The sequence below is a fragment of the Pungitius pungitius genome, chromosome 8 (assembly GCF_949316345.1).
Source record: "Pungitius pungitius chromosome 8, fPunPun2.1, whole genome shotgun sequence".
NCBI lineage: Eukaryota > Metazoa > Chordata > Actinopteri > Perciformes > Gasterosteidae > Pungitius > Pungitius pungitius.
Genome location: NC_084907.1, coordinates 8,330,777 through 8,349,342, shown reverse-complemented (window position 1 = coordinate 8,349,342; position 18,566 = coordinate 8,330,777). Strand labels below are relative to the sequence as shown.

General features: G+C 42.2%; 1 protein-coding gene across 4 annotated transcripts in view; it reads left to right on the top strand.

Moving 5' to 3' along the window:
• LOC119193902 (dihydropyridine-sensitive L-type skeletal muscle calcium channel subunit alpha-1-like) overlaps positions 1-18,566 on the top strand; it is a 111,019-nt gene that overhangs the window by 70,174 nt on the left and 22,279 nt on the right. For 3 of the 4 annotated variants that reach the window (XM_062563886.1, XM_062563887.1, XM_062563885.1), the window contains exons 34-37: positions 2,436-2,595; positions 2,684-2,811; positions 9,446-9,542; positions 18,063-18,165. In XM_062563886.1, coding sequence (XP_062419870.1) covers positions 2,436-2,595; positions 2,684-2,811; positions 9,446-9,542; positions 18,063-18,165 — 488 coding nt within the window. Of the gene's footprint in view, positions 1-2,435; positions 2,596-2,683; positions 2,812-4,700; positions 9,543-18,062; positions 18,166-18,566 lie in introns of those variants that run through there. The other variant, XR_009956804.1, reaches the window with a different exon arrangement.

Genomic DNA, 18,566 nt, shown 5'->3' with positions numbered 1-18,566 from the left:
CTCCTTCTCCTCGGATTGAGGAGATCCCGGAGCTCGAAGCATTCCTCCTGGTAGCTCCTGGGGCCAACAACGACATTTGTCTTCCACTGGAAGAAAGGGCTCCTTAAATCGATGTAGTCGGGCCCCAAGTCGCTCCAGGAGTCCGCTGGCAAGCCGGTGTTGGTGTTGCGCCGGGAAGCCTACTGCACGCTGCGTGGGCCCCCAAACGCAAGGCGAGTTCCCAAATACTCTTCATTTGGGTAAAACCCTGCTGAGTCCTTTCTTGGTCGCGTCATTCTGTCAGGATTGGAGCTGGTGCAGGCTGAAGCAGGACTCAAATGCAGGGTCTTCCAACGAAGTGCTCTTTATTCTTTACCAAATAAAGACAACGTGCACCCACGACAAGGAACATTGACAATGACGCGACAAGGGACAACAGGCACACGGGGCTTAAATACACAAGGGAGGTGCAGGTGATTGGACACAGGTGGAAACAATCAGGCAATCACAAGACAAGGCAGGAAGTGAAGTTCACCCAGAGACACGAGAGACAAGAAAACTACAAAATAAGACAGGAAGAGGACACAAACCATGACATTAAGGTTTTTTTTGCCTGTTTTTGACCCGCGTGTCCGGCTGACCGCTGCCCCCCCCGACATGCAAGTAGAGGGGAAGGCCCGTTCATCGCTGCTCGCAGCTTTAATTAGGGTCCTCGCTACGACTAGTCAGAAAGGTACCTATTGTATTTCAAGGAGTTATTATTCTCACAAACCTTTTTGGGGCCTTTATCATATTCAAAAAGCTGTTAAATTTGGCATGAATGTGACTGTTAAAAGATTTGATAATTTTTGGGTCTCACATTTGTGTATAAAGAAATGTCTTTATAGCACCCTCTAGAAATTTTAAAAAGATCACTTTCCGCCCCCGATGTCCGATCAACTTGAAAGTTGGCACACAGGTGCTCTTCGACATGCTGTACAAAAAAGTCAATCATGGTATGCAAATGTGCCTAACTAGATTTTCTGCCATTTTGAATTCAGTGAAAAACACATTTTTGGAGTTTGATTGTCACAAAACCTTCAGTGGATCATTATTGGTTCAATGTGCCCTTGACATATTAGAATAGTGCTGATAACTCATTGTTTTGATGAGATATGGGCTAATTAACTTTGCAAGGGGTGTTGCAGATGTGGCAGATTTTTAACTTCCAAATGACTTGGCCTGCCCTCACCAAAATCATTGCATGTGTAAACATTGAAGCCCTGAACACACCCTAATTCTTTTCTAATTTTTAAAGAATAGAGGGCGCTTTACTTAATGGTTGAAAATCTGCCTTTTTGGCTTGTTTTTGGCCTATTCTTACAGTTGTAAAAGACCGAAATCCTCCCAGGGATTAAACCCGATTCTTGTCAAAATTGTGCAGTGTGATCCTGAGACCTTAGGCTCTAATAATTGCATTTTACAGAAGAAAAATTAAACTGCGTAGGGAGCAATTTACAAAAAAAACAACCTTTTGAATGATTTCGAAGGAAGTTTGGGTCATGTATGGTATTTTGGAATGGTAGATCGGAATGTCCTGTTCATCCATAAGAGACACCTTAGGTATGTGTACTATCAACCTGAAGTGAAATGGTCATGAAAGAATTGATTGTTTCCTTTTAAATCGAATCTGAATATCACAAAATGTAGTCTGGTGATTGAATTATTGAAGGAACTTGGCTCATGTATGGTATTCTGAGAGGCTTTTATTTTTATTGGTACATCAAGAGCTCCTGGTTATATGTTGACATAAAAAGCCTAAGACCATGATAATGTCAAAGATATAAGTTTGCAAAGCGGCATTCCTGGCGTTGCTCCACGCGGTTAATGAGCACTGACTTGCGAACGCTTCATACACGGCTGCAGGGTTCCTCGGCCGCATTTCTAACTGTCCGGCCAGTGCCCCGACGTGCAAGGGGCACTGGCGAGGACCCGTTCAACGCTGCTCGCAGCTTTAATCTACACTGCACTTACACATGCCGTTTCTCTGTCGTGAGGCCTGCACTGAAGTCTCCTTTGGAGTAGTTCAGCTTCCCTCTATCAATGTGAAACTTTCCATGGTTACGGTCCACACTCCATGACCTAAATTTGAGACCTTGGTACCCAAGCAATTTTTTTTTTAAAGGTTTTTCTTGGTGTTATATTAATGTATTTCTTTACCACTAACATATTAACTGATTTTCACACATCAGGATTTTCCCATCATCCTGACAAAAAAAAGTCCAGAAACACGAAGTAGTTCCAGACTATTTACACTTTTTATCTTGGGCATCCCATTTTCGGAGCAGACGTCCAAAAACAGCTTAGGGTGGAACAGTAAGCAATTTTAGAGTGATTTATGTTGTACTGATGGCTTTTCAGTGTAAACATCAGGTTAGACGTGTGATGGGAGATGCTTTGATATCTCTGCTCTGCAGATGTGCTACAGGTGAGGCATGGCACGAAGTGATGTTGGCTTGTATGTATGGGAAAAGATGTGACTCCAAGTCGGACTTCTTGCCTGGAGAAGAGTCAACATGCGGATCCAACTTTGCTATCATCTACTTCATGAGTTTCTACATGCTGTGTGCATTCTTGGTAAAAATAAGCATTTAACTATTTCTATGATGTATAATATAATGTGCAGCTCTTGGGTTATTCTTTTGTCTTTTTTTGTCATTCACAGATCATCAATTTATTTGTGGCTGTCATCATGGATAACTTTGACTATCTGACACGTGATTGGTCCATCCTTGGTCCCCAGCACTTGGATGAGTTCAAGAAAATCTGGGCAGAATATGACCCTGAGGCCACGTGAGTGTCTCCCTCTGCTTCCAAGGGTAGCACTGTCTCTCTGCATCTGACTAACATTCAATTCAATTCAATTCATTTTATTTTGTATAGCCCAAAATCGCAAATTACAAATTTGCCTCAGAGGGCTTTACAGTCTGTACACATGCAACATCCTCTGTCCCGAAACCCTCACATCGGCACAGGAAAAACTCCCCAAAATATGAAAAAACCCTTCAATGGGGAAAAAAGGGAAGAAACCTTCGTCAGAGGAGGGATCCCTCTCCTGGGATGGACAGACTGCAATGGATGTCATGTGTACAGAATCAACAATATAAAAGATGTACAATACATTCAATTTCTCTAACTGAAATGATACAAGTAATTGCAAGTAGCAGAACAGGTGTACGGCAGGACCACTGTAGGGACAACCTCCATCAGATAGAACCACCATCCACAGAGGCTTCTGTGGGGAGGGAGAGCAGAAAGATGTTGGTTTTTGATGACAGTAATATGAATCATATTTAAAGTAATGATGATGGCAGCAGCAGGTGTCAGCGGAGCCATGCCAGGAGTCAGAACCGGGGTCCGCACGAAACTATGATCCACAGAGACCTGCTAGGCGAGAAAGCACCAAAAAACTCCCGGAAAGAAGCTTAATTAGTGATGTACATTAATAAAACATGGATGATTGTGGGAGGAGAGAGTGAGAGTGTGAGAGTGAAAGAGGGGCTCGGTGTGTCCTAAGAAGTCCCCCGGCAGTCTAAGCCTTGAGCAGCTTAACTAAGGGCTGGTCCAGGCTAACCTGAGCCAGCCCTAACTATAAGCAATATCAAAGAGGAACGTTTTAAGCTTTATCTTAAATGAACTGACCGAGTCTGCCCCCCGGACTGAAAGTGGAAGCTGGTTCCACAAAAGAGGAGCTTGATAACTGAAGGCTCTGGCCCCCATCCTACTTTTTAAAACTCTAGGAACCACAAGTAGCCCAGCATCTACGGAGCGTAGATGCCTTGTAGGGCAATACGGTGTAACAAGCTGTTTAAGATAAGACGGTGCCTCACCAGCAAGTGCCTTGTAGGTGAGGAGAAGTACCTTAAATTCTATTCTTGATTTAACAGGAAGCCAGTGCAGAGAAGTTAATACAGGAGTTATATGATCCCATTTCTTACTTCTTGTTAATACACGTGCTGCAGCATTCTGAATCAGTTGGAGAGGTTTAAGCGATTTACAAGAGCAGCCTGATAACAAAGAATTACAATAATCCAGTCTAGAAGTAACAAATGCATGAAGTAGTGTTTCTGCATCACTTTGAGACAGGAAGTTCCTGATTTTCAATATATTCCGTAGATGAAAAAAGGCAGTCCTTGAAGTCTTCTTTATATGAGAGTTGAAGGACATATCCTGGTCGAAGAGAACTCCAAGATTTCTGACGGTGCTGTTGGATACCAGAGCAATTCCATCCATAGAGACTGTATCACGTAGTATTAACATGACTTGGAGGAGTCGCTTCGTTCAAGCTAAAGTACCCCCCATCCGATAGCCATGTTTCAGTAAGACAGAAAATATCAACATGGTTGTCAGATATTAGTTCATTTACTAAAACAGCTTTAGAGCACAGAGATCTAATATTCAAAAGTCCCCCTTTAATTCTCCTAGTTTGTTGCACAGTTGTATTGTTACATTTAACTTTGATTAAGTTATTAAATATGACTCCTCGGTTGTTTACCTTTAAATTAAATAATGGTGTCCGTGGGGCAGAAACAGTTTCTATAGAGTTAATTACGCTGAGTGATGTTATGCTGTTAGGCATCCAGCTGTGGGCCTACTTCCAGACGTGGTTTGCTCACTATAAACTTCTTTACACTTCATAGGTTAAAGCAATAGGTCTTATTTCATTATTTTCCCGTGGACAGGGTTTCTTAGGGTCTCACACTCACCTGCCAGCTCCGCCTTCTCATTACTGCGGTCTCTCCCGCCTTCCACATCTTCCCCGCATCTACAATCTGTCACACTCTTCCGCCTTCCACACCTGCTCTGGCATCTACAATCAGCTCCCCTACTTAAGCACTGCACTCCCAGCCTGTCATTGCCAGATTGTTCTTCCAGTCATGCAAGTCTCTCCAGCACTCTCCCTTGGACTGACCTCCCGGTTTCAACCCTGCCTGTTCCCGACCTGTTCGTCTGTCTCCGCCCGGTAAGCACCTCAGCCTTCTGTCCCCGACCACGAGTTCCGCCTGAGCGCCTCGGGTTTCTGTTGCCTGGACTGCCCGGCACTTCTGCTCCTGTGCTGCGGCTCCCCGACCGGCCAAGCGATCGCACCAGCTGTTTCCCGGCATTTCCTCCCCGGCCACCCGGAGCGTCACCCCGACCCTGAGGACTGAACTCTGCCTCTCATCATGCCCGAACGACCGCTGTGAAGCCGTGTTTAATAAAAACATTAACTAAACACTCCGTGCCGTTGTGCTGCATTTGGCTCCGCCACACGCCCGTTTCATAGGGACATGTGATGATTGCCTTTTTCCATTAAGTTGGCACAGTGTGAGAGTCTGGGAACCTCTGGAATATGGGGCACCAAGCAGTTGCCTGTTGATACAGTCCTTCACCTCCTTTGCGATGTAAGGTTTGTAGTTATTGTAGACTTTTTTTCTTTTTTGGAATCACAGTGTCAACATTGTACCTGTGGTAACTTCTGTGGCATTGTCCAGTTTTGGCTCTCCAGAGAAGGTATCCCTTGTTCTTCATTAAAAAATGTGTTTCTACAAACAAAGCTTCAGTCGCTTTTTGTAATTTTACCACTGGCCTTGTGATGATGAAAGGCTTGTTGGCCCAAAGCTGTTTTTAGGTCAATAGCCTATTCTGTCAACAGTGCACTGCCTGGCAGGTGCACTCAATCCCTCTCCTCCTACTCACATACCGGGCAATAACCTTGATTACATCTTCACTAGAAACTGCTTGACCACTAACCTCACTGTAACTCCACTTCACGTCACTGATCACTTCTTCATCTCCTACTCTCTTCCGCTCTTCCAACTAACTGACTCTGTACCTGTTCGCTGCAACATTCGCTTACTCTCTCCCTCCTCTCTGGCTTCCTCTGTTCTCCCTCCTCTCTGACCTCCTCTGTTCTATCGGCTCTCCCCTCAACTGACTCTCTCACTTACATCCGAACGCCGCCGCAGAGACTCTCCTGACAACTGTGTCCTCCTCTCTTGACTCTCTGTCCTCTTAAGACACGACGGGCCAGCAAATCCCCTCCGGCTCCATGGTTGTCTGAACCGGTGTGAGCCGTGAGAGCCACTCTGCAAGGATCGGAAAGGAAATGGCGTAAACCACCTGATGACCTGCATGCGTTTCAGTCTCTTCTCTCCTTTTATTCTGCATCTATCTCTGCTGCCAAATCTTGAGTCCTCATTTTCTAACCCTAAAAATTCTCTTTTCTATCTTCTCCTCGAATTCCCCCAGTCTTCCTCCACCCTTCTTCCAAGAGACTTTGTCAGCTATATAACCCAAAAAATACTCCTTCTGCCTGTATCCCACCAACTTCACCTCTATTGCACTTGCTTCCCTCTTTCACCCCCTGTCTCCTAACAAAGTTCTTTCCTTAGTAACATCTGCCCGTAACCACCATCTGCCCCCTTGACGTCATTCCATCCCATTTTCTACAATCTATCGCTCCTGACCTTCCTTTCCTCACCTGTTTTCCCAACTCGCCAAGGAGGCAAGAGTTAACCCACTCATAAAGAAACCAACTGTAGCACCGGTGTCTCACCACTTACTGCGCCACTGGACCAGTTCTAGGTTCTAAGGAGTGGGGAGCAAAAATAATTACACCAGAGACCGCTGCTTTAAATACAAAAGGCCGGCAATTTACTGAATGCAAAAAAACACATATGAAATACAGTACACAAACAATTATACCCTGCAGGATCTTAATGTTGGAGTTGGTGAGATGAATGAAAAGGTATTTCACTCTTATGCTCTCCGGTTTACCTAAGTTATTTTACTCAAACTAATCTAAGTTAGACCAGTCTTTTTCCTAGGTTGCACCTATTTTTGAATTCCTATTTTACTTCCTGAGTTAACTATTTTTCATTTCCCTTTACAGGTGAGACAACACCTTCAATTTGTACAATCAAACATAGAACAGATCGTTTCAAATCACATTCAAACATCGACTCAATATAAAAATAAAAGTAGGACACCTTAAACTCAGTTAAAGTCCAAATGTGAGTTCGATTATTCAGCTTAATGAAGAGTTCCGGTTCGATTCGGTCCAAAAAAGAAATAGTTCAATCAATTCTTGGTTCAGTTCAAACTCAATTCCTGATACTCCTACCGCTCCGGCAGCGAGTCACCACACGCGGGAGATTCCCTCACTGATGCGATGGGGCGATGAGATGAAGGTCTGGGTCTGGCTCACCATCTTGAATCCCGCCCGTGAATGTGCACGCTTCAAACCAAGCACAAATATCTGACCAAACCGGTGTGGCTCAGTTTTCATAAAATCCCCGTCAGTTCCCGACCGGTTAGATTATATTTATCAACTGCAAAAAATCTATTTTAACACTTTTCTCTCTCTGCTCAACAAGCTACATACGCTCTCTCTCCTCTCTTGCTTCCGGTCTCTGTTTTTGCGCCAGACGTGCCGCGTCTAGCATCGCTAGTCTCTTAAAGGGGTAGCGACAGATTTCCTGACGTCACACACTTCTAATCTAAGACATTGAATTATTGTTGTATAAATCTTTTTAATTAACTTTTTGATGAACTAACTTAGATTTATTTATGCAGCTTTTAACCGTTTGTCATATTTTAATGTGGGTTACACAACCCCCAACCCTGAAGCAAACTACACACCAGTATCTCTTCTTCCCTTTCTGGCCAAAACTCTTCTCTTATCTCCACTGAACCATATTATTGCATGTTTAAGGATGTCATCATTTCTGACATCTGTAATCACACAGGCAAATCATAGAAAACTCATGAATCCCCAGTGCCAAATAGCAAACATGCAGTCTACTTTATCCAGTATCTCATTTGGCTTGGTAATGCATTGTGTTCCTGAGGTTAATTTTAAAGGGGACACATTGGGACAATTCCATTTCAAAAAGGTCTTCTACACATTAATGTGAACATCCGGCATGTTTACCAACCCCCAAACACTGAAAAAAAACCCTAGCTGGCTCATAAGCACCTTAAAAGGCCATTTTCAGCAGAGCTGTTTGAGGCAGGTTGAAAACGGTTCCGTTAATAATGATCCTTGTGGTACAGTGGTAATTTTGGCAGCTATTTTTTATTTTATTTTATTTAGTCTTGCATGTTAAATGCATGTTAGTTTTAGTCACATTTAGTAATTTTAATCCTTCTTATTTTTAGTAGACGAAAACTTGTTGGCAAACTTTTTGACTCGCAGGCCACAATGGGTTCTAAAGTTTGACAGAGGAGCCGGGCCATGAATAAATGGATGAAGTGTTTGTGTGAGCTAATATAAATGACATTTGAAAAACCATTACATGAAATTATTTGGCTTTTAACAAGTAGCAAAGCATTTATTTGTAAGGGTGTAAAGCTCCGCTGACTCCATGAGAACAGGGACCTAAACGCAACACTTGTTGTCTTTGTCTGTTTACCCGCAATGCTTTTGCCATGACCAAAAGAAACTTCATGGTCTTTTATTGTTTCCACTGTGAAATTGCTTGTCCCAATAAAAACACCCCATAACCATCCTACAATTGGCCATTCTCAACTGGACCCCACTTTTTATTGAACAGTCTTTTCTTTCTTTCTCTCCTCTTTATTTTTTGGTTTCATGACCAGTTTTTTGCACCCCCCCCAGCCCGTCAGCCGTACTAATCATCAGTGGCCCGCGTTCGGTGGGCAGTATCTGGCCCGAACCTGAAATGAGTTTGGCTCCCCTGCTGTAATTAGTTTAATTAGACGTGTTTGGAGAAGACTACCGTAATGGACTTTCTCATCCAGCCGAGGAAACACTGGCACCATAGCCCGAAAACGGAGCAGCAACGTCCGCAAGAACTCTGCTGGTCGACCAGCCCCGAGCTGTTAAGCGAGACTTCATCTCCACGCACATCTCTGAATTTCCGGGGCTTTAGCCTGCTAACAGTGAGCTAAACGGAGACAGCTGAGCTAAACCAAGGAGCTGCAAACTCAAACTTGCCGAAGCATAAAATAGTCGTTGCGCTCCGTATCGGTGCACAAAATCCACTGGGGCCCCCACAGTAAGCGAGCATTCTGGGTTTGTGCATGATGTAATCATGACACTTAATAACCACCGTAGGGGGCGCTGTACTTTGCCCATGTTAGTTGTATGCAAATTTAGGGGGAAAAATGATTGTGACTTTGTCAACCGCCAACATTTTTGTCTCATCAACAAAAGTTAGAATAGATTTAGTCATAGTTTGTATTAATTTAAGATCCGTTTTCGTCACGTCTTAGTCATGGGAAAAAGGTTGTTAATAAACATTTTTCATCAGTTTTTGTTACCAAAACTAACACTGTTTTGGTATTATGACAATATTATGATTTAGACATTTCATTCATACCACAAGAACCATATAAACTTTTTTTTAAGACTTAAAGGTCCTATGTGTAAGATGTGGCCAAAGCTTGTATAAAATCATTTACTTTGTATTCTTTCTTACAGGGGGCGTATTAAGCATCTTGATGTAGTGACACTGCTACGAAGAATACCTCCTCCCCTGGGTTTTGGCAAATTCTGTCCACATCGTATCGCCTGCAAGGTGAGAAAAAAACAATCCAAATGCAGTATTTTGGTTTTCAGGGAAATGGTTGCAAGTTGCAAATAAATGTGTTTGTTGTTATTCTAGTGTCAGTGTACTAAGTACAGAAGTTAAAAAAATGTTGGTCAATGACTTGGTTGGTCAGAACTGGACATTTTATACAGTAAAATAAATCCATGCAGTAAATATTTCTTTAATGACTCTCCAGCGTTTGGACATTGTATGTTGCACACATGTTGACAGTGTTGTGCCTGAACGCGTTCATTGAACGATAGTTCATGAACTCGTTCATATTTTGGGCGAAAAAACACACCGTAAACACGCCTTAATAAGTAGCGGAAATGGCAACAACAGCCACCAGTGTCGCACCGCCGCTTGCGTCATCAAAAAAAAAAAGAAATGCATGGAGGCGACAGCTGCATGTAGCAAAGAGGCGGCGTATAATAATTTAAATGAGTTTCATGAAGTTACTGACAAGGTCGGTGAGGATGGGAGGAATCTGACCTTTCTTTGCAAACATTTGCACCTTAATGATAACTGTCGTGTTTTTATTCCTTATTTAAAAAAGACCATTCAAGCAGCATGTGTTGAGAATGTACTGTAGGGGTGAATGCTGAAAATCTGATGCATAGCTTCAGTGTTAAAACTGATAAAATAATTGCTGTCTGTGGTTCTGTCTGTGGCTGTGGCAATAATTTTGAAAAATAATAGCCCGCAGCAACATATGGAAAAAAATAAGAATCAAGCTGCTTGTTCCTCCCTCACTGAGAGAAAAGCACTCGGCGAGATCGCGGCTCTTCGCTGAGAGTCTCTACATCTTCCGTCGAAAATTAAAGACACGCCTTTTTAGACTCTATCTTGACTAAAACACTAGCAAACCGTAGCACTAACAAATGGTAGCACTTAAATTGTACTTATGGCACTTTTCTATAACATGTTTTTAAACTGCTTATTTGATGAAAAATGTACTTTCTTGTTACTTGTTCTTCTGAGTTTGTATCTCTATGTGGAAATGCACTTATTGTACGTCGCTTTGGATAAAAGCGTCAGCTAAATGACATGTAAAAAAAGAACTGTGAACTTAGTTCAAATATTTTGAAGTTTGAACTATGAACTGAACTTTGAACTAGTTTATGTAGAAAGTGAACTCTCCCAGCACTGGATGTTGAGATGTGAAACAGATTTAGAGGAGAGAGAGAAGAGATTCTTCAGTAGTTAGTGGAACCTGGTTCAACAAAAGAGGACCTTGATAACTGAAGGCTCTCAGGATTCACTCCTTCTTTTGAAGACCATTCAATTGTCAAATTTCCAAAAGAATGTTGCTTTCAGAAGAATGCATATCTCCACCAGGTGTGTCAGCAATGATTACTTTTTTTTGTAACCAAAATCAATTCAATTACATTGAATTTAATTTTGTATAGCCCAAAATTGCGAATTACAAATTTGCCTCAGAGGGCTTTACAAACCATCACAACTTTTAATTGGGATAAAGGGAAGAAACCTTACGGAGAATGGCAGAGGAGGGATCTCTCTCCCGGGATAGACAAACTATGGATGTCATGTGTACAGAATGACCAATGTAAAAGATGTGCAATACATATAACCTGCAATTGTCTTCCATTCAGTTCAGACCTGAGACCCTTACAGGAAAAACTCACCTTAAAAAGCCCCTTTAACAGGGAGAAAAAAAGAGAGACATAAATAAAAAGGAGGGATCCCTCCATCAAGATGAACAGAAGTGCAATATATGTTTGCAGAATACATAAAAAACAGTTATTGTACCGTCAACGCATTGGATATAAATTATTTAAATAATTAGTCAGCAGAAGGCTGATGCAAAAGTGATGACGAATAACACAGCAGAGGGTATAGTAGAATAATGATGATGAAAGTGTTATTGGTAAAAATGCTCAAAACATATCGCCAATCAAATTGTGACCAATAACAATGATTCAGTATTCTATTTATTTTATTTTAAAGGGACCATCTAAAGTTCAAACATAAATGCCAGCATTTGAAGCACTGCACCAGATTATAGCTTTAGCTAATTGGGATCTGGAGTCCCTTGACAGGTCATAATAAGGACAATAAAATGAAATACGGTACAGGGTGCAAAAAAATAAGGGGTCAAAATAACACACAAGAATTGCAATATCAATTTTGAGTAGCACCTCTACCGTAGTAAAAAAAACAAAAACAAAGTGCTGGTAAAGCCGGAGATCTGTACGACATCAGCCAGTCACTGATTTTTGGCTATTAAAAACATGATTGAACAAATTGCAGCACAGCAAAATGCAATGATGCAGTCTCAAATTGTTATAGTCTGGAGGATCTACTGAGCATACAAAGTCACATAATGAAGGAGGGGCAAAACCATTTTGAATTTATTTTGACATTGCTTGTATTATCGGAAGTCTTTAAAAACATAAGCAATCGGTTGTTAAATACTACAGGAATGTTGCTGTACTAGGAACTATTCTGTTTTTAAACACAGTATACACTGTGAACTTAACACAAAAGGTTATGAAACACAATATGACATTACCCCCTACTTGCTGAGTTTCACAAGCTACAGCTTTAACTTACATATGCAGAAAATTCCGTCCTCCACTGCTTGAATCCCTTTAAAGAAAACTGGGTTGTCTGTCCAAATACCCCCAAATTAGGCATTTTACTCAGAAGAGCAGCAACCATTCTCTACCATGTTAAATATCTTATTTCCCTACTTGTTCAGCCAGCACACTTTTTAGTTGTTGCTGGACGTCTTGGGGAAACTGAGTTAATTCTCAAGCTATATCAATGAGCCCTACGGAAGCAAACGATTTAGCCGTGTAGCAAGTTCTGTTCCAAGGTAACACGAAGCTGCAGTTACAGTGTTGGTGGTTTACGCGCCATCTTCTGGCAAACTGCTCTGGTGCCGGTCCCCAACAACTAAGATACATCTTAGTCTCACAGTAAAAGTTCTTAAGAAGCCTGAACTACGCCTCGATGGACACGACAACATGCTTGATGAACAGTCTTAAAACATCCATACAAAATTGAAAAAAGCTGCATTGACACTGAGGGTAATTATCTTAATTTTAGTAAATGTCCTAGTACAAGTAAATCAAGCGGCTCATTTTTGTTGGAATGCTTTCTTCAAATCCTTATTTCAACTTATTTTTGGCTATGACATTTAAGCCTTATAGCTAATTCAATTCATATAAATTAAAATCAAACTTTAACATGGTTTTCAAATGGAGTTGGTTTTCAAATCCTCCTAAACTTCTTAAACTTTCAGCTTTGCCTATCTTTCAGTTAGAGACACCATTTAAACTTTTAAATGTTTTTTTAAATAAAAAAACAGCTTGTTTCTATCTATTCTACTTTTTTCATTAAGACTGATTATGTTTCATTCGTTTTTTGGTCCTATTCTGACTTTACATGGGTGTAGATGTAAATGCTATAGAGGCATTGGAAGAATCAGGGAAAAGAAATATGGCACTTTTGCCATCACAGCCACAATATTCCCTTTTCAGGCTTCATTGTTGGTTCAAATAATGCCGTGCTTGTGCTGGTCGGACTCATGTGGGTATGGATTCCAACAGTTATTTACTTTTTCGCTGAGCAGCCCGACAGTGAGACAAATTTTTGCATACCCCTTATAGTTTTGCTCCAGGGGACATTTGTTTGAGGTGTGGATTCTGTGTAAATCACTGTCTCTCTCTGCGCTCGTTAGTGGCCGCAGGGGCTCCATTGTCAAGGTTACTCGCACACGCACGGCTCTGTTTGTGACTCACAGCTGGTCCGTATTAGCTGATTAGTGCAGTCTGACAGGACCTAAAGGTATTCAGGTCATACAGAGGACATTTCAGAACCTTCCTTTCCTTCTTTACCCCCTCACTCTCTACCTTGCTTCCTCTCTTCCTCCCTCTCTGTCTAGTTTTCTCTTTCCCCCAATCCCATCATTTCAAAATAAACCCACTATGGAGGGAATTCTTACTGTAATGTTTGATAAGGCTCATCAATGAATGACTTCATAGTTTTCTTAGCTTACGGAGACTGTGGATAAGTGGGGAGTGCGGTCGTCTTCCAATCAGAAGATTGGTGGTTTGATCCCAGGCCCAGCCAACCTGCATGTCGATGTGTCTGGGCAAGACACTTAGCACAAGCATTTCTCCTGTAGCTGTGACTACAGTGTGTGAATAATGTCATGTAGTGTTAAGGTGCTTAGATAGGTCAGAAGACTGGAAATGTGCTGTACAAATCCATTTACCAAGTTCATTGAGTTTTAATAACAAATATTGTGGCTCTCTTACTACTACTAATAATACTAGTAGTAGTATAACTACTATTACCACCAGTAGTAGTGAAACTGCAACTGATATTACCACTCTTACTACCATAAAATGTACTATTAGTTTTTATACTGCTGTTAATACTTCAACTACTACTAATATTACTATGACTTGTAGTGAAAATATTACTATCGATACTAGTGTTTTTACTGCTATTAATATGACCACAACTACTAATGTTGCTATATATACTACTATGACTACAAAGCATTAGTACTACAGCTGATATTTCATCTAAGCTATTCTCATAGATATATTTTTAGCAGATCTATTGAAATTCATTTCAGCTTCTCCCATTTCTGTATTTTAAACATTTTTTTCAAATTAATTTTAGCTTTTCTCATTTCTGTATTTTCAGCAATTCTTGAAAGTCATTTCAGCTTTTAGCATTCTAACGCATTTTCAGCAGTAAATACATTTTCAAGTTTGAAATTCTATTATAAAATCCAAAACGACATGTAATAAACTACAGACAATGCACAAACACATTAAGATAGCAGTAATGATACTCATGTGTGGAACTTTGAACAAAGGTCCTTTCTGGGAGACCACAGCGCTAAATTCTGCACCACTCATCACAGTTTGGGTTTTCTTCCTGTTTTATTTTGTAGTCTCATGTCTCTTGTGTCCCTGGGGTAACTTCATTTACTGCCTTGTCCTGTCTTCCCCGGTGATATACACTCACCGGCCACTTTATTAGGTACCCCATGCTAGTAACGGGTTGGACCCCCTTTTGCCTTCAGAACTGCCTCAATTCTTCGTGGCATAGATTCAACAAGGTGCTGGAAGCATTCCTCAGGGAGTTTGGTCCATATTGACATGATGGCATCACACAGTTGCCGCAGATTTGTCGGCTGCACATCCATGATGCGAATCTCCCGTTCCACCACATCCCAAAGATGCTCTATTGGATTGAGATCTGGTGATTGTGGAGGCCATTTGAGTACAGCGAACTCATTGTCATGTTCAAGAAACCAGTCTGAGATGATTCCAGCTTTATGACATGGCGCATTATCCTGCTGAAAGTAGCCATCAGAAGTTGGGTACATTGTGGTCATAAAGGGATGGACATGGTCAGCAACAATACTCATGTAGGCTGTGGCGTTGCAACGATGCTCAATTGGTACCAAGGGGCCCAAAGAGTGCCAAGAAAATATTCCCCACACCATGACACCACCACCACCAGCCTGAACCGTTGATACAAGGCAGGATGGATCCATGCTTTCATGTTGTAGACGCCAAATTCTGACCCTACCATCCGAATGTCGCAGCAGAAATCGAGACTCATCAGACCAGGCAACGTTTTTCCAATTTCGATGAGCTTGTGCAAATTGTAGCCTCAGTTTCCTGTTCTTAGCTGAAAGGAGTGGCACCCGGTGTGGTCTTCTGCTGCTGTAGCCCATCTGCCTCAAAGTTCGACGTACTGTGCGTTCAGAGATGCTCTTATGCCCACCTTGGTTGTAACGGGTGGTTATTTGAGTCACTGTTGCCCTTCTATCAGCTCGAACCAGTCTGGCCATTCTCCTCTGACCTCTGGCATCAACAAGGCATTTCCGCCCACAGAACTGCCGCTCACTGGATGTTTTTTCTTTTTCGGACCATTCTCTGTAAACCCTAGAGATGGTTGTGCGTGAAAATCCCAGTAGATTAGCAGTTTCTGAAATACTCAGACCAGCCCTTCTGGCACCAACAATCATGCCACGTTCAAAGTCACTCAAATCACCTTTCTTCCCCATACTGATGCTCGGTTTGAACTGCAGGAGATTGTCTTGACAATGTCTACATGCCTAAATGCACTGAGTTGCCGCCATGTGATTGGCTGCTTAGAAATTAAGTGTTAACGAGCAGTTGGACAGGTGTACCTAATAAAGTGGCCGGTGAGTGTAGAATATCATGAGAGAGAGAGGGGAAGTGTGTGTGTGGCTTAATTTAATCTTAATATTTAGTTATTTAATACAACTAGTCAACGTCAGACACTGAGTGCGTGAAGAGAGCCAGCAGACGGTAAAAAAAAAACTGATGACCGGCAGAGAGAGAGAGAGAGAGAGATTGAGAGAGAGGGAGAGAGAGTAGGTCAGTGCGTGAAGTAAAAAAAAAAAAAAATCTGACAGGCAGAGACGCAACACGAGTCGCATTCTTGGGCACCACGTCTTAACAAGCCCCATGTACACCCGAACTCGAAGAAATCCTTTAAATTTACCCGCGAACCTGCTGACTGAGGGAGGGAGAGAGGAGTTCTGTGTATGAGTGAGCCGAGCGGGACGCAGCAACACAAACAGTATGTGTGTAGGGGAGGGGCGCTGTGACTACCAGCCAATCACAGAACAGACAGACAGCTACCCAATGAGGACTTTTATTCAATCCGAGCACAGATATTGACTCGTAAGTGCTTTATCCGTACCGGATACTCGTTTCAGCCGAGTAGCCGGCTCAACTCTAGTCGGCAGTCATCATGAAGCAGAATTATGCTTCACTACTAAATTGACTAAACTAAGCTTAAACCCTTTTTGACCGCCAAGGGTGCATCACTAAAGTAGGACGTGACCTTAAATAAACGAACAGGTTCCGCCATTGTTATCAGCTGTCACGTGATACAGTCTCTATGGATGGAATTGCTCTGGTATCCAACAGCACCGTCAGAAATCTTGGAGTTCTCTTCGACCAGGATATGTCCTTCAACTCTCATATAAAGAAGACTTCAAGGACTGTCTTTTTTCATCTACGTAATATATCGAAAATCAGGAACTTCCTGTCTCAAAGTGATGCAGAAAAACTAGTTCATGCATTTGTTACTTCTAGACTGGATTACTGTAATTCTTTGTTATCAGGCTGCTCTTGTAAATCGCTTAAACCTCTCCAACTGATTCAGAATGCTGCAGCACGTGTATTAACAAGAAGTAAGAAATGGGATCATATAACTCCTGTATTAACTTCTCTGCACTGGCTTCCTGTTAAATCAAGAATAGAATTTAAGGTACTTCTCCTCACCTACAAGGCACTTGCTGGTGAGGCACCGTCTTATCCTAAAGAGCTTGTTACACTGTATTGCCTAACAAGGCATCTGTGCTCCATAGATGCTGGGCTACTTGTGGTTCCTAAAGTTTTAAAAAGTAGGATGGGGGCCAGAGCCTTCAGTTATCAAGCTCCTCTTTTGTGGAACCAGCTTCCACTTTCAGTCCGGGGGCAGACTCGGTCAGTTCATTTAAGATAAAGCTTAAAACGTTCCTCTTTGATATTGATTATAGTTAGGGCTGGCTCAGGTTAGCCTGGACCAGCCCTTAGTTAAGCTGCTCAAGGCTTAGACTGCCGGGGGACTTCTTAGGACACACCGAGCCCCTCTCTCGCGCTCACACTCACTCTCTCCTTCCACAATCATCCATGTTTTATTAATGTACATCACTAATTAAGCTTCTTTCCGGGAGTTTTTTGTGTTTTCTCGCCTAGCAGGTCTCCATGGATCATAGTTTCGTGCGGACCCCGGTTCTGACTCCTGGCATGGCTCTGCTGACACCTGCTGCTGCCATCATCATTACTTTAAATAGGATTCATATTACTGTCATTATAAACCAACATCTTTCTGCTCTCCCTCACCACAGAAGCCTCTGTGGATGGTAGTTCAATCTGATGGTGGTTGTCCCTGCAGTGGTCCTGCCGTACACTTGTTCTGCTACTTGCAATTACTTGTATCGTTTCTGTTAGAGGAATTGAATGTATTGTACTTTTTTTTCATTGTTGATTCTGTACACATGACATCCATTGCAGTCTGACCATCCCGGGAGAGGGATCCCACCTCTGACGTTCTCCCTAAGGTTTCTTCCCTTTTTTCCCCATTGAAGGGTTTTTTCATATTTTGGGGAGTTTTTCCTGTGCCGATGTGAGGGTTTCGGGACAGAGGATGTTGCATGTGTACAGACTGTAAAGCCCTCTGAGGCAAATTTGCCATTTTGGGCTATACAAAATAAAATGAATTGAATTGAATTAGATCTCGACGAGCGGAGCGCTTGGACCCAGAAGAGGCTAAATGTCACGTGACGTCACTGACATCACACGTGACGTATCATGACGTATCATAGTACCACCAAGAAATAAAAACTACTTTCACCCCTGACTAAAACCTTTAGCTTCTGATATCAGATGTGAGTAACATTTTAACATTCTTGCTGTTGTGTGTTTGTTTCAACAGAGGTTGGTCTCTATGAATATGCCACTCAATAATGATGGAACAGTCACCTTCAACGCCACACTATTTGCCCTGGTTAGAACTGCACTGAAAATAAAGACAGAAGGTTTGTAATCTCAATACATAGTGTGTCATGTTTGTCACTGTTCGTGAATGTGGGTTGAAAATGAAAAAAAACGAGCCACTTGTCAGCTAGTGAGCACGCGCTCAACAGCGGACACAAGCTGTGTCTCGGAGTCGCTAGACTGAATCCTTACGGATGCTTTCTGCGAGCGCATTTGTCACTTCCACTGCGACTTGCCTGTTCCGTCAGCTCTTCTGAACACGGTCGAGGCATGCAGCCCCCCAAGACCCGATTTGGAAGACACATCGGATCTATCCTTTGCGGCCAAGCTTATCCCATCATGCAGTGCAGGCCGACGGCGGGTGATCTGAAGAGTTAGCTTTTGAATGTAACGTTAATAGAATTCACTCAAATAACTACCGATATAAATGTTATAATAGAGC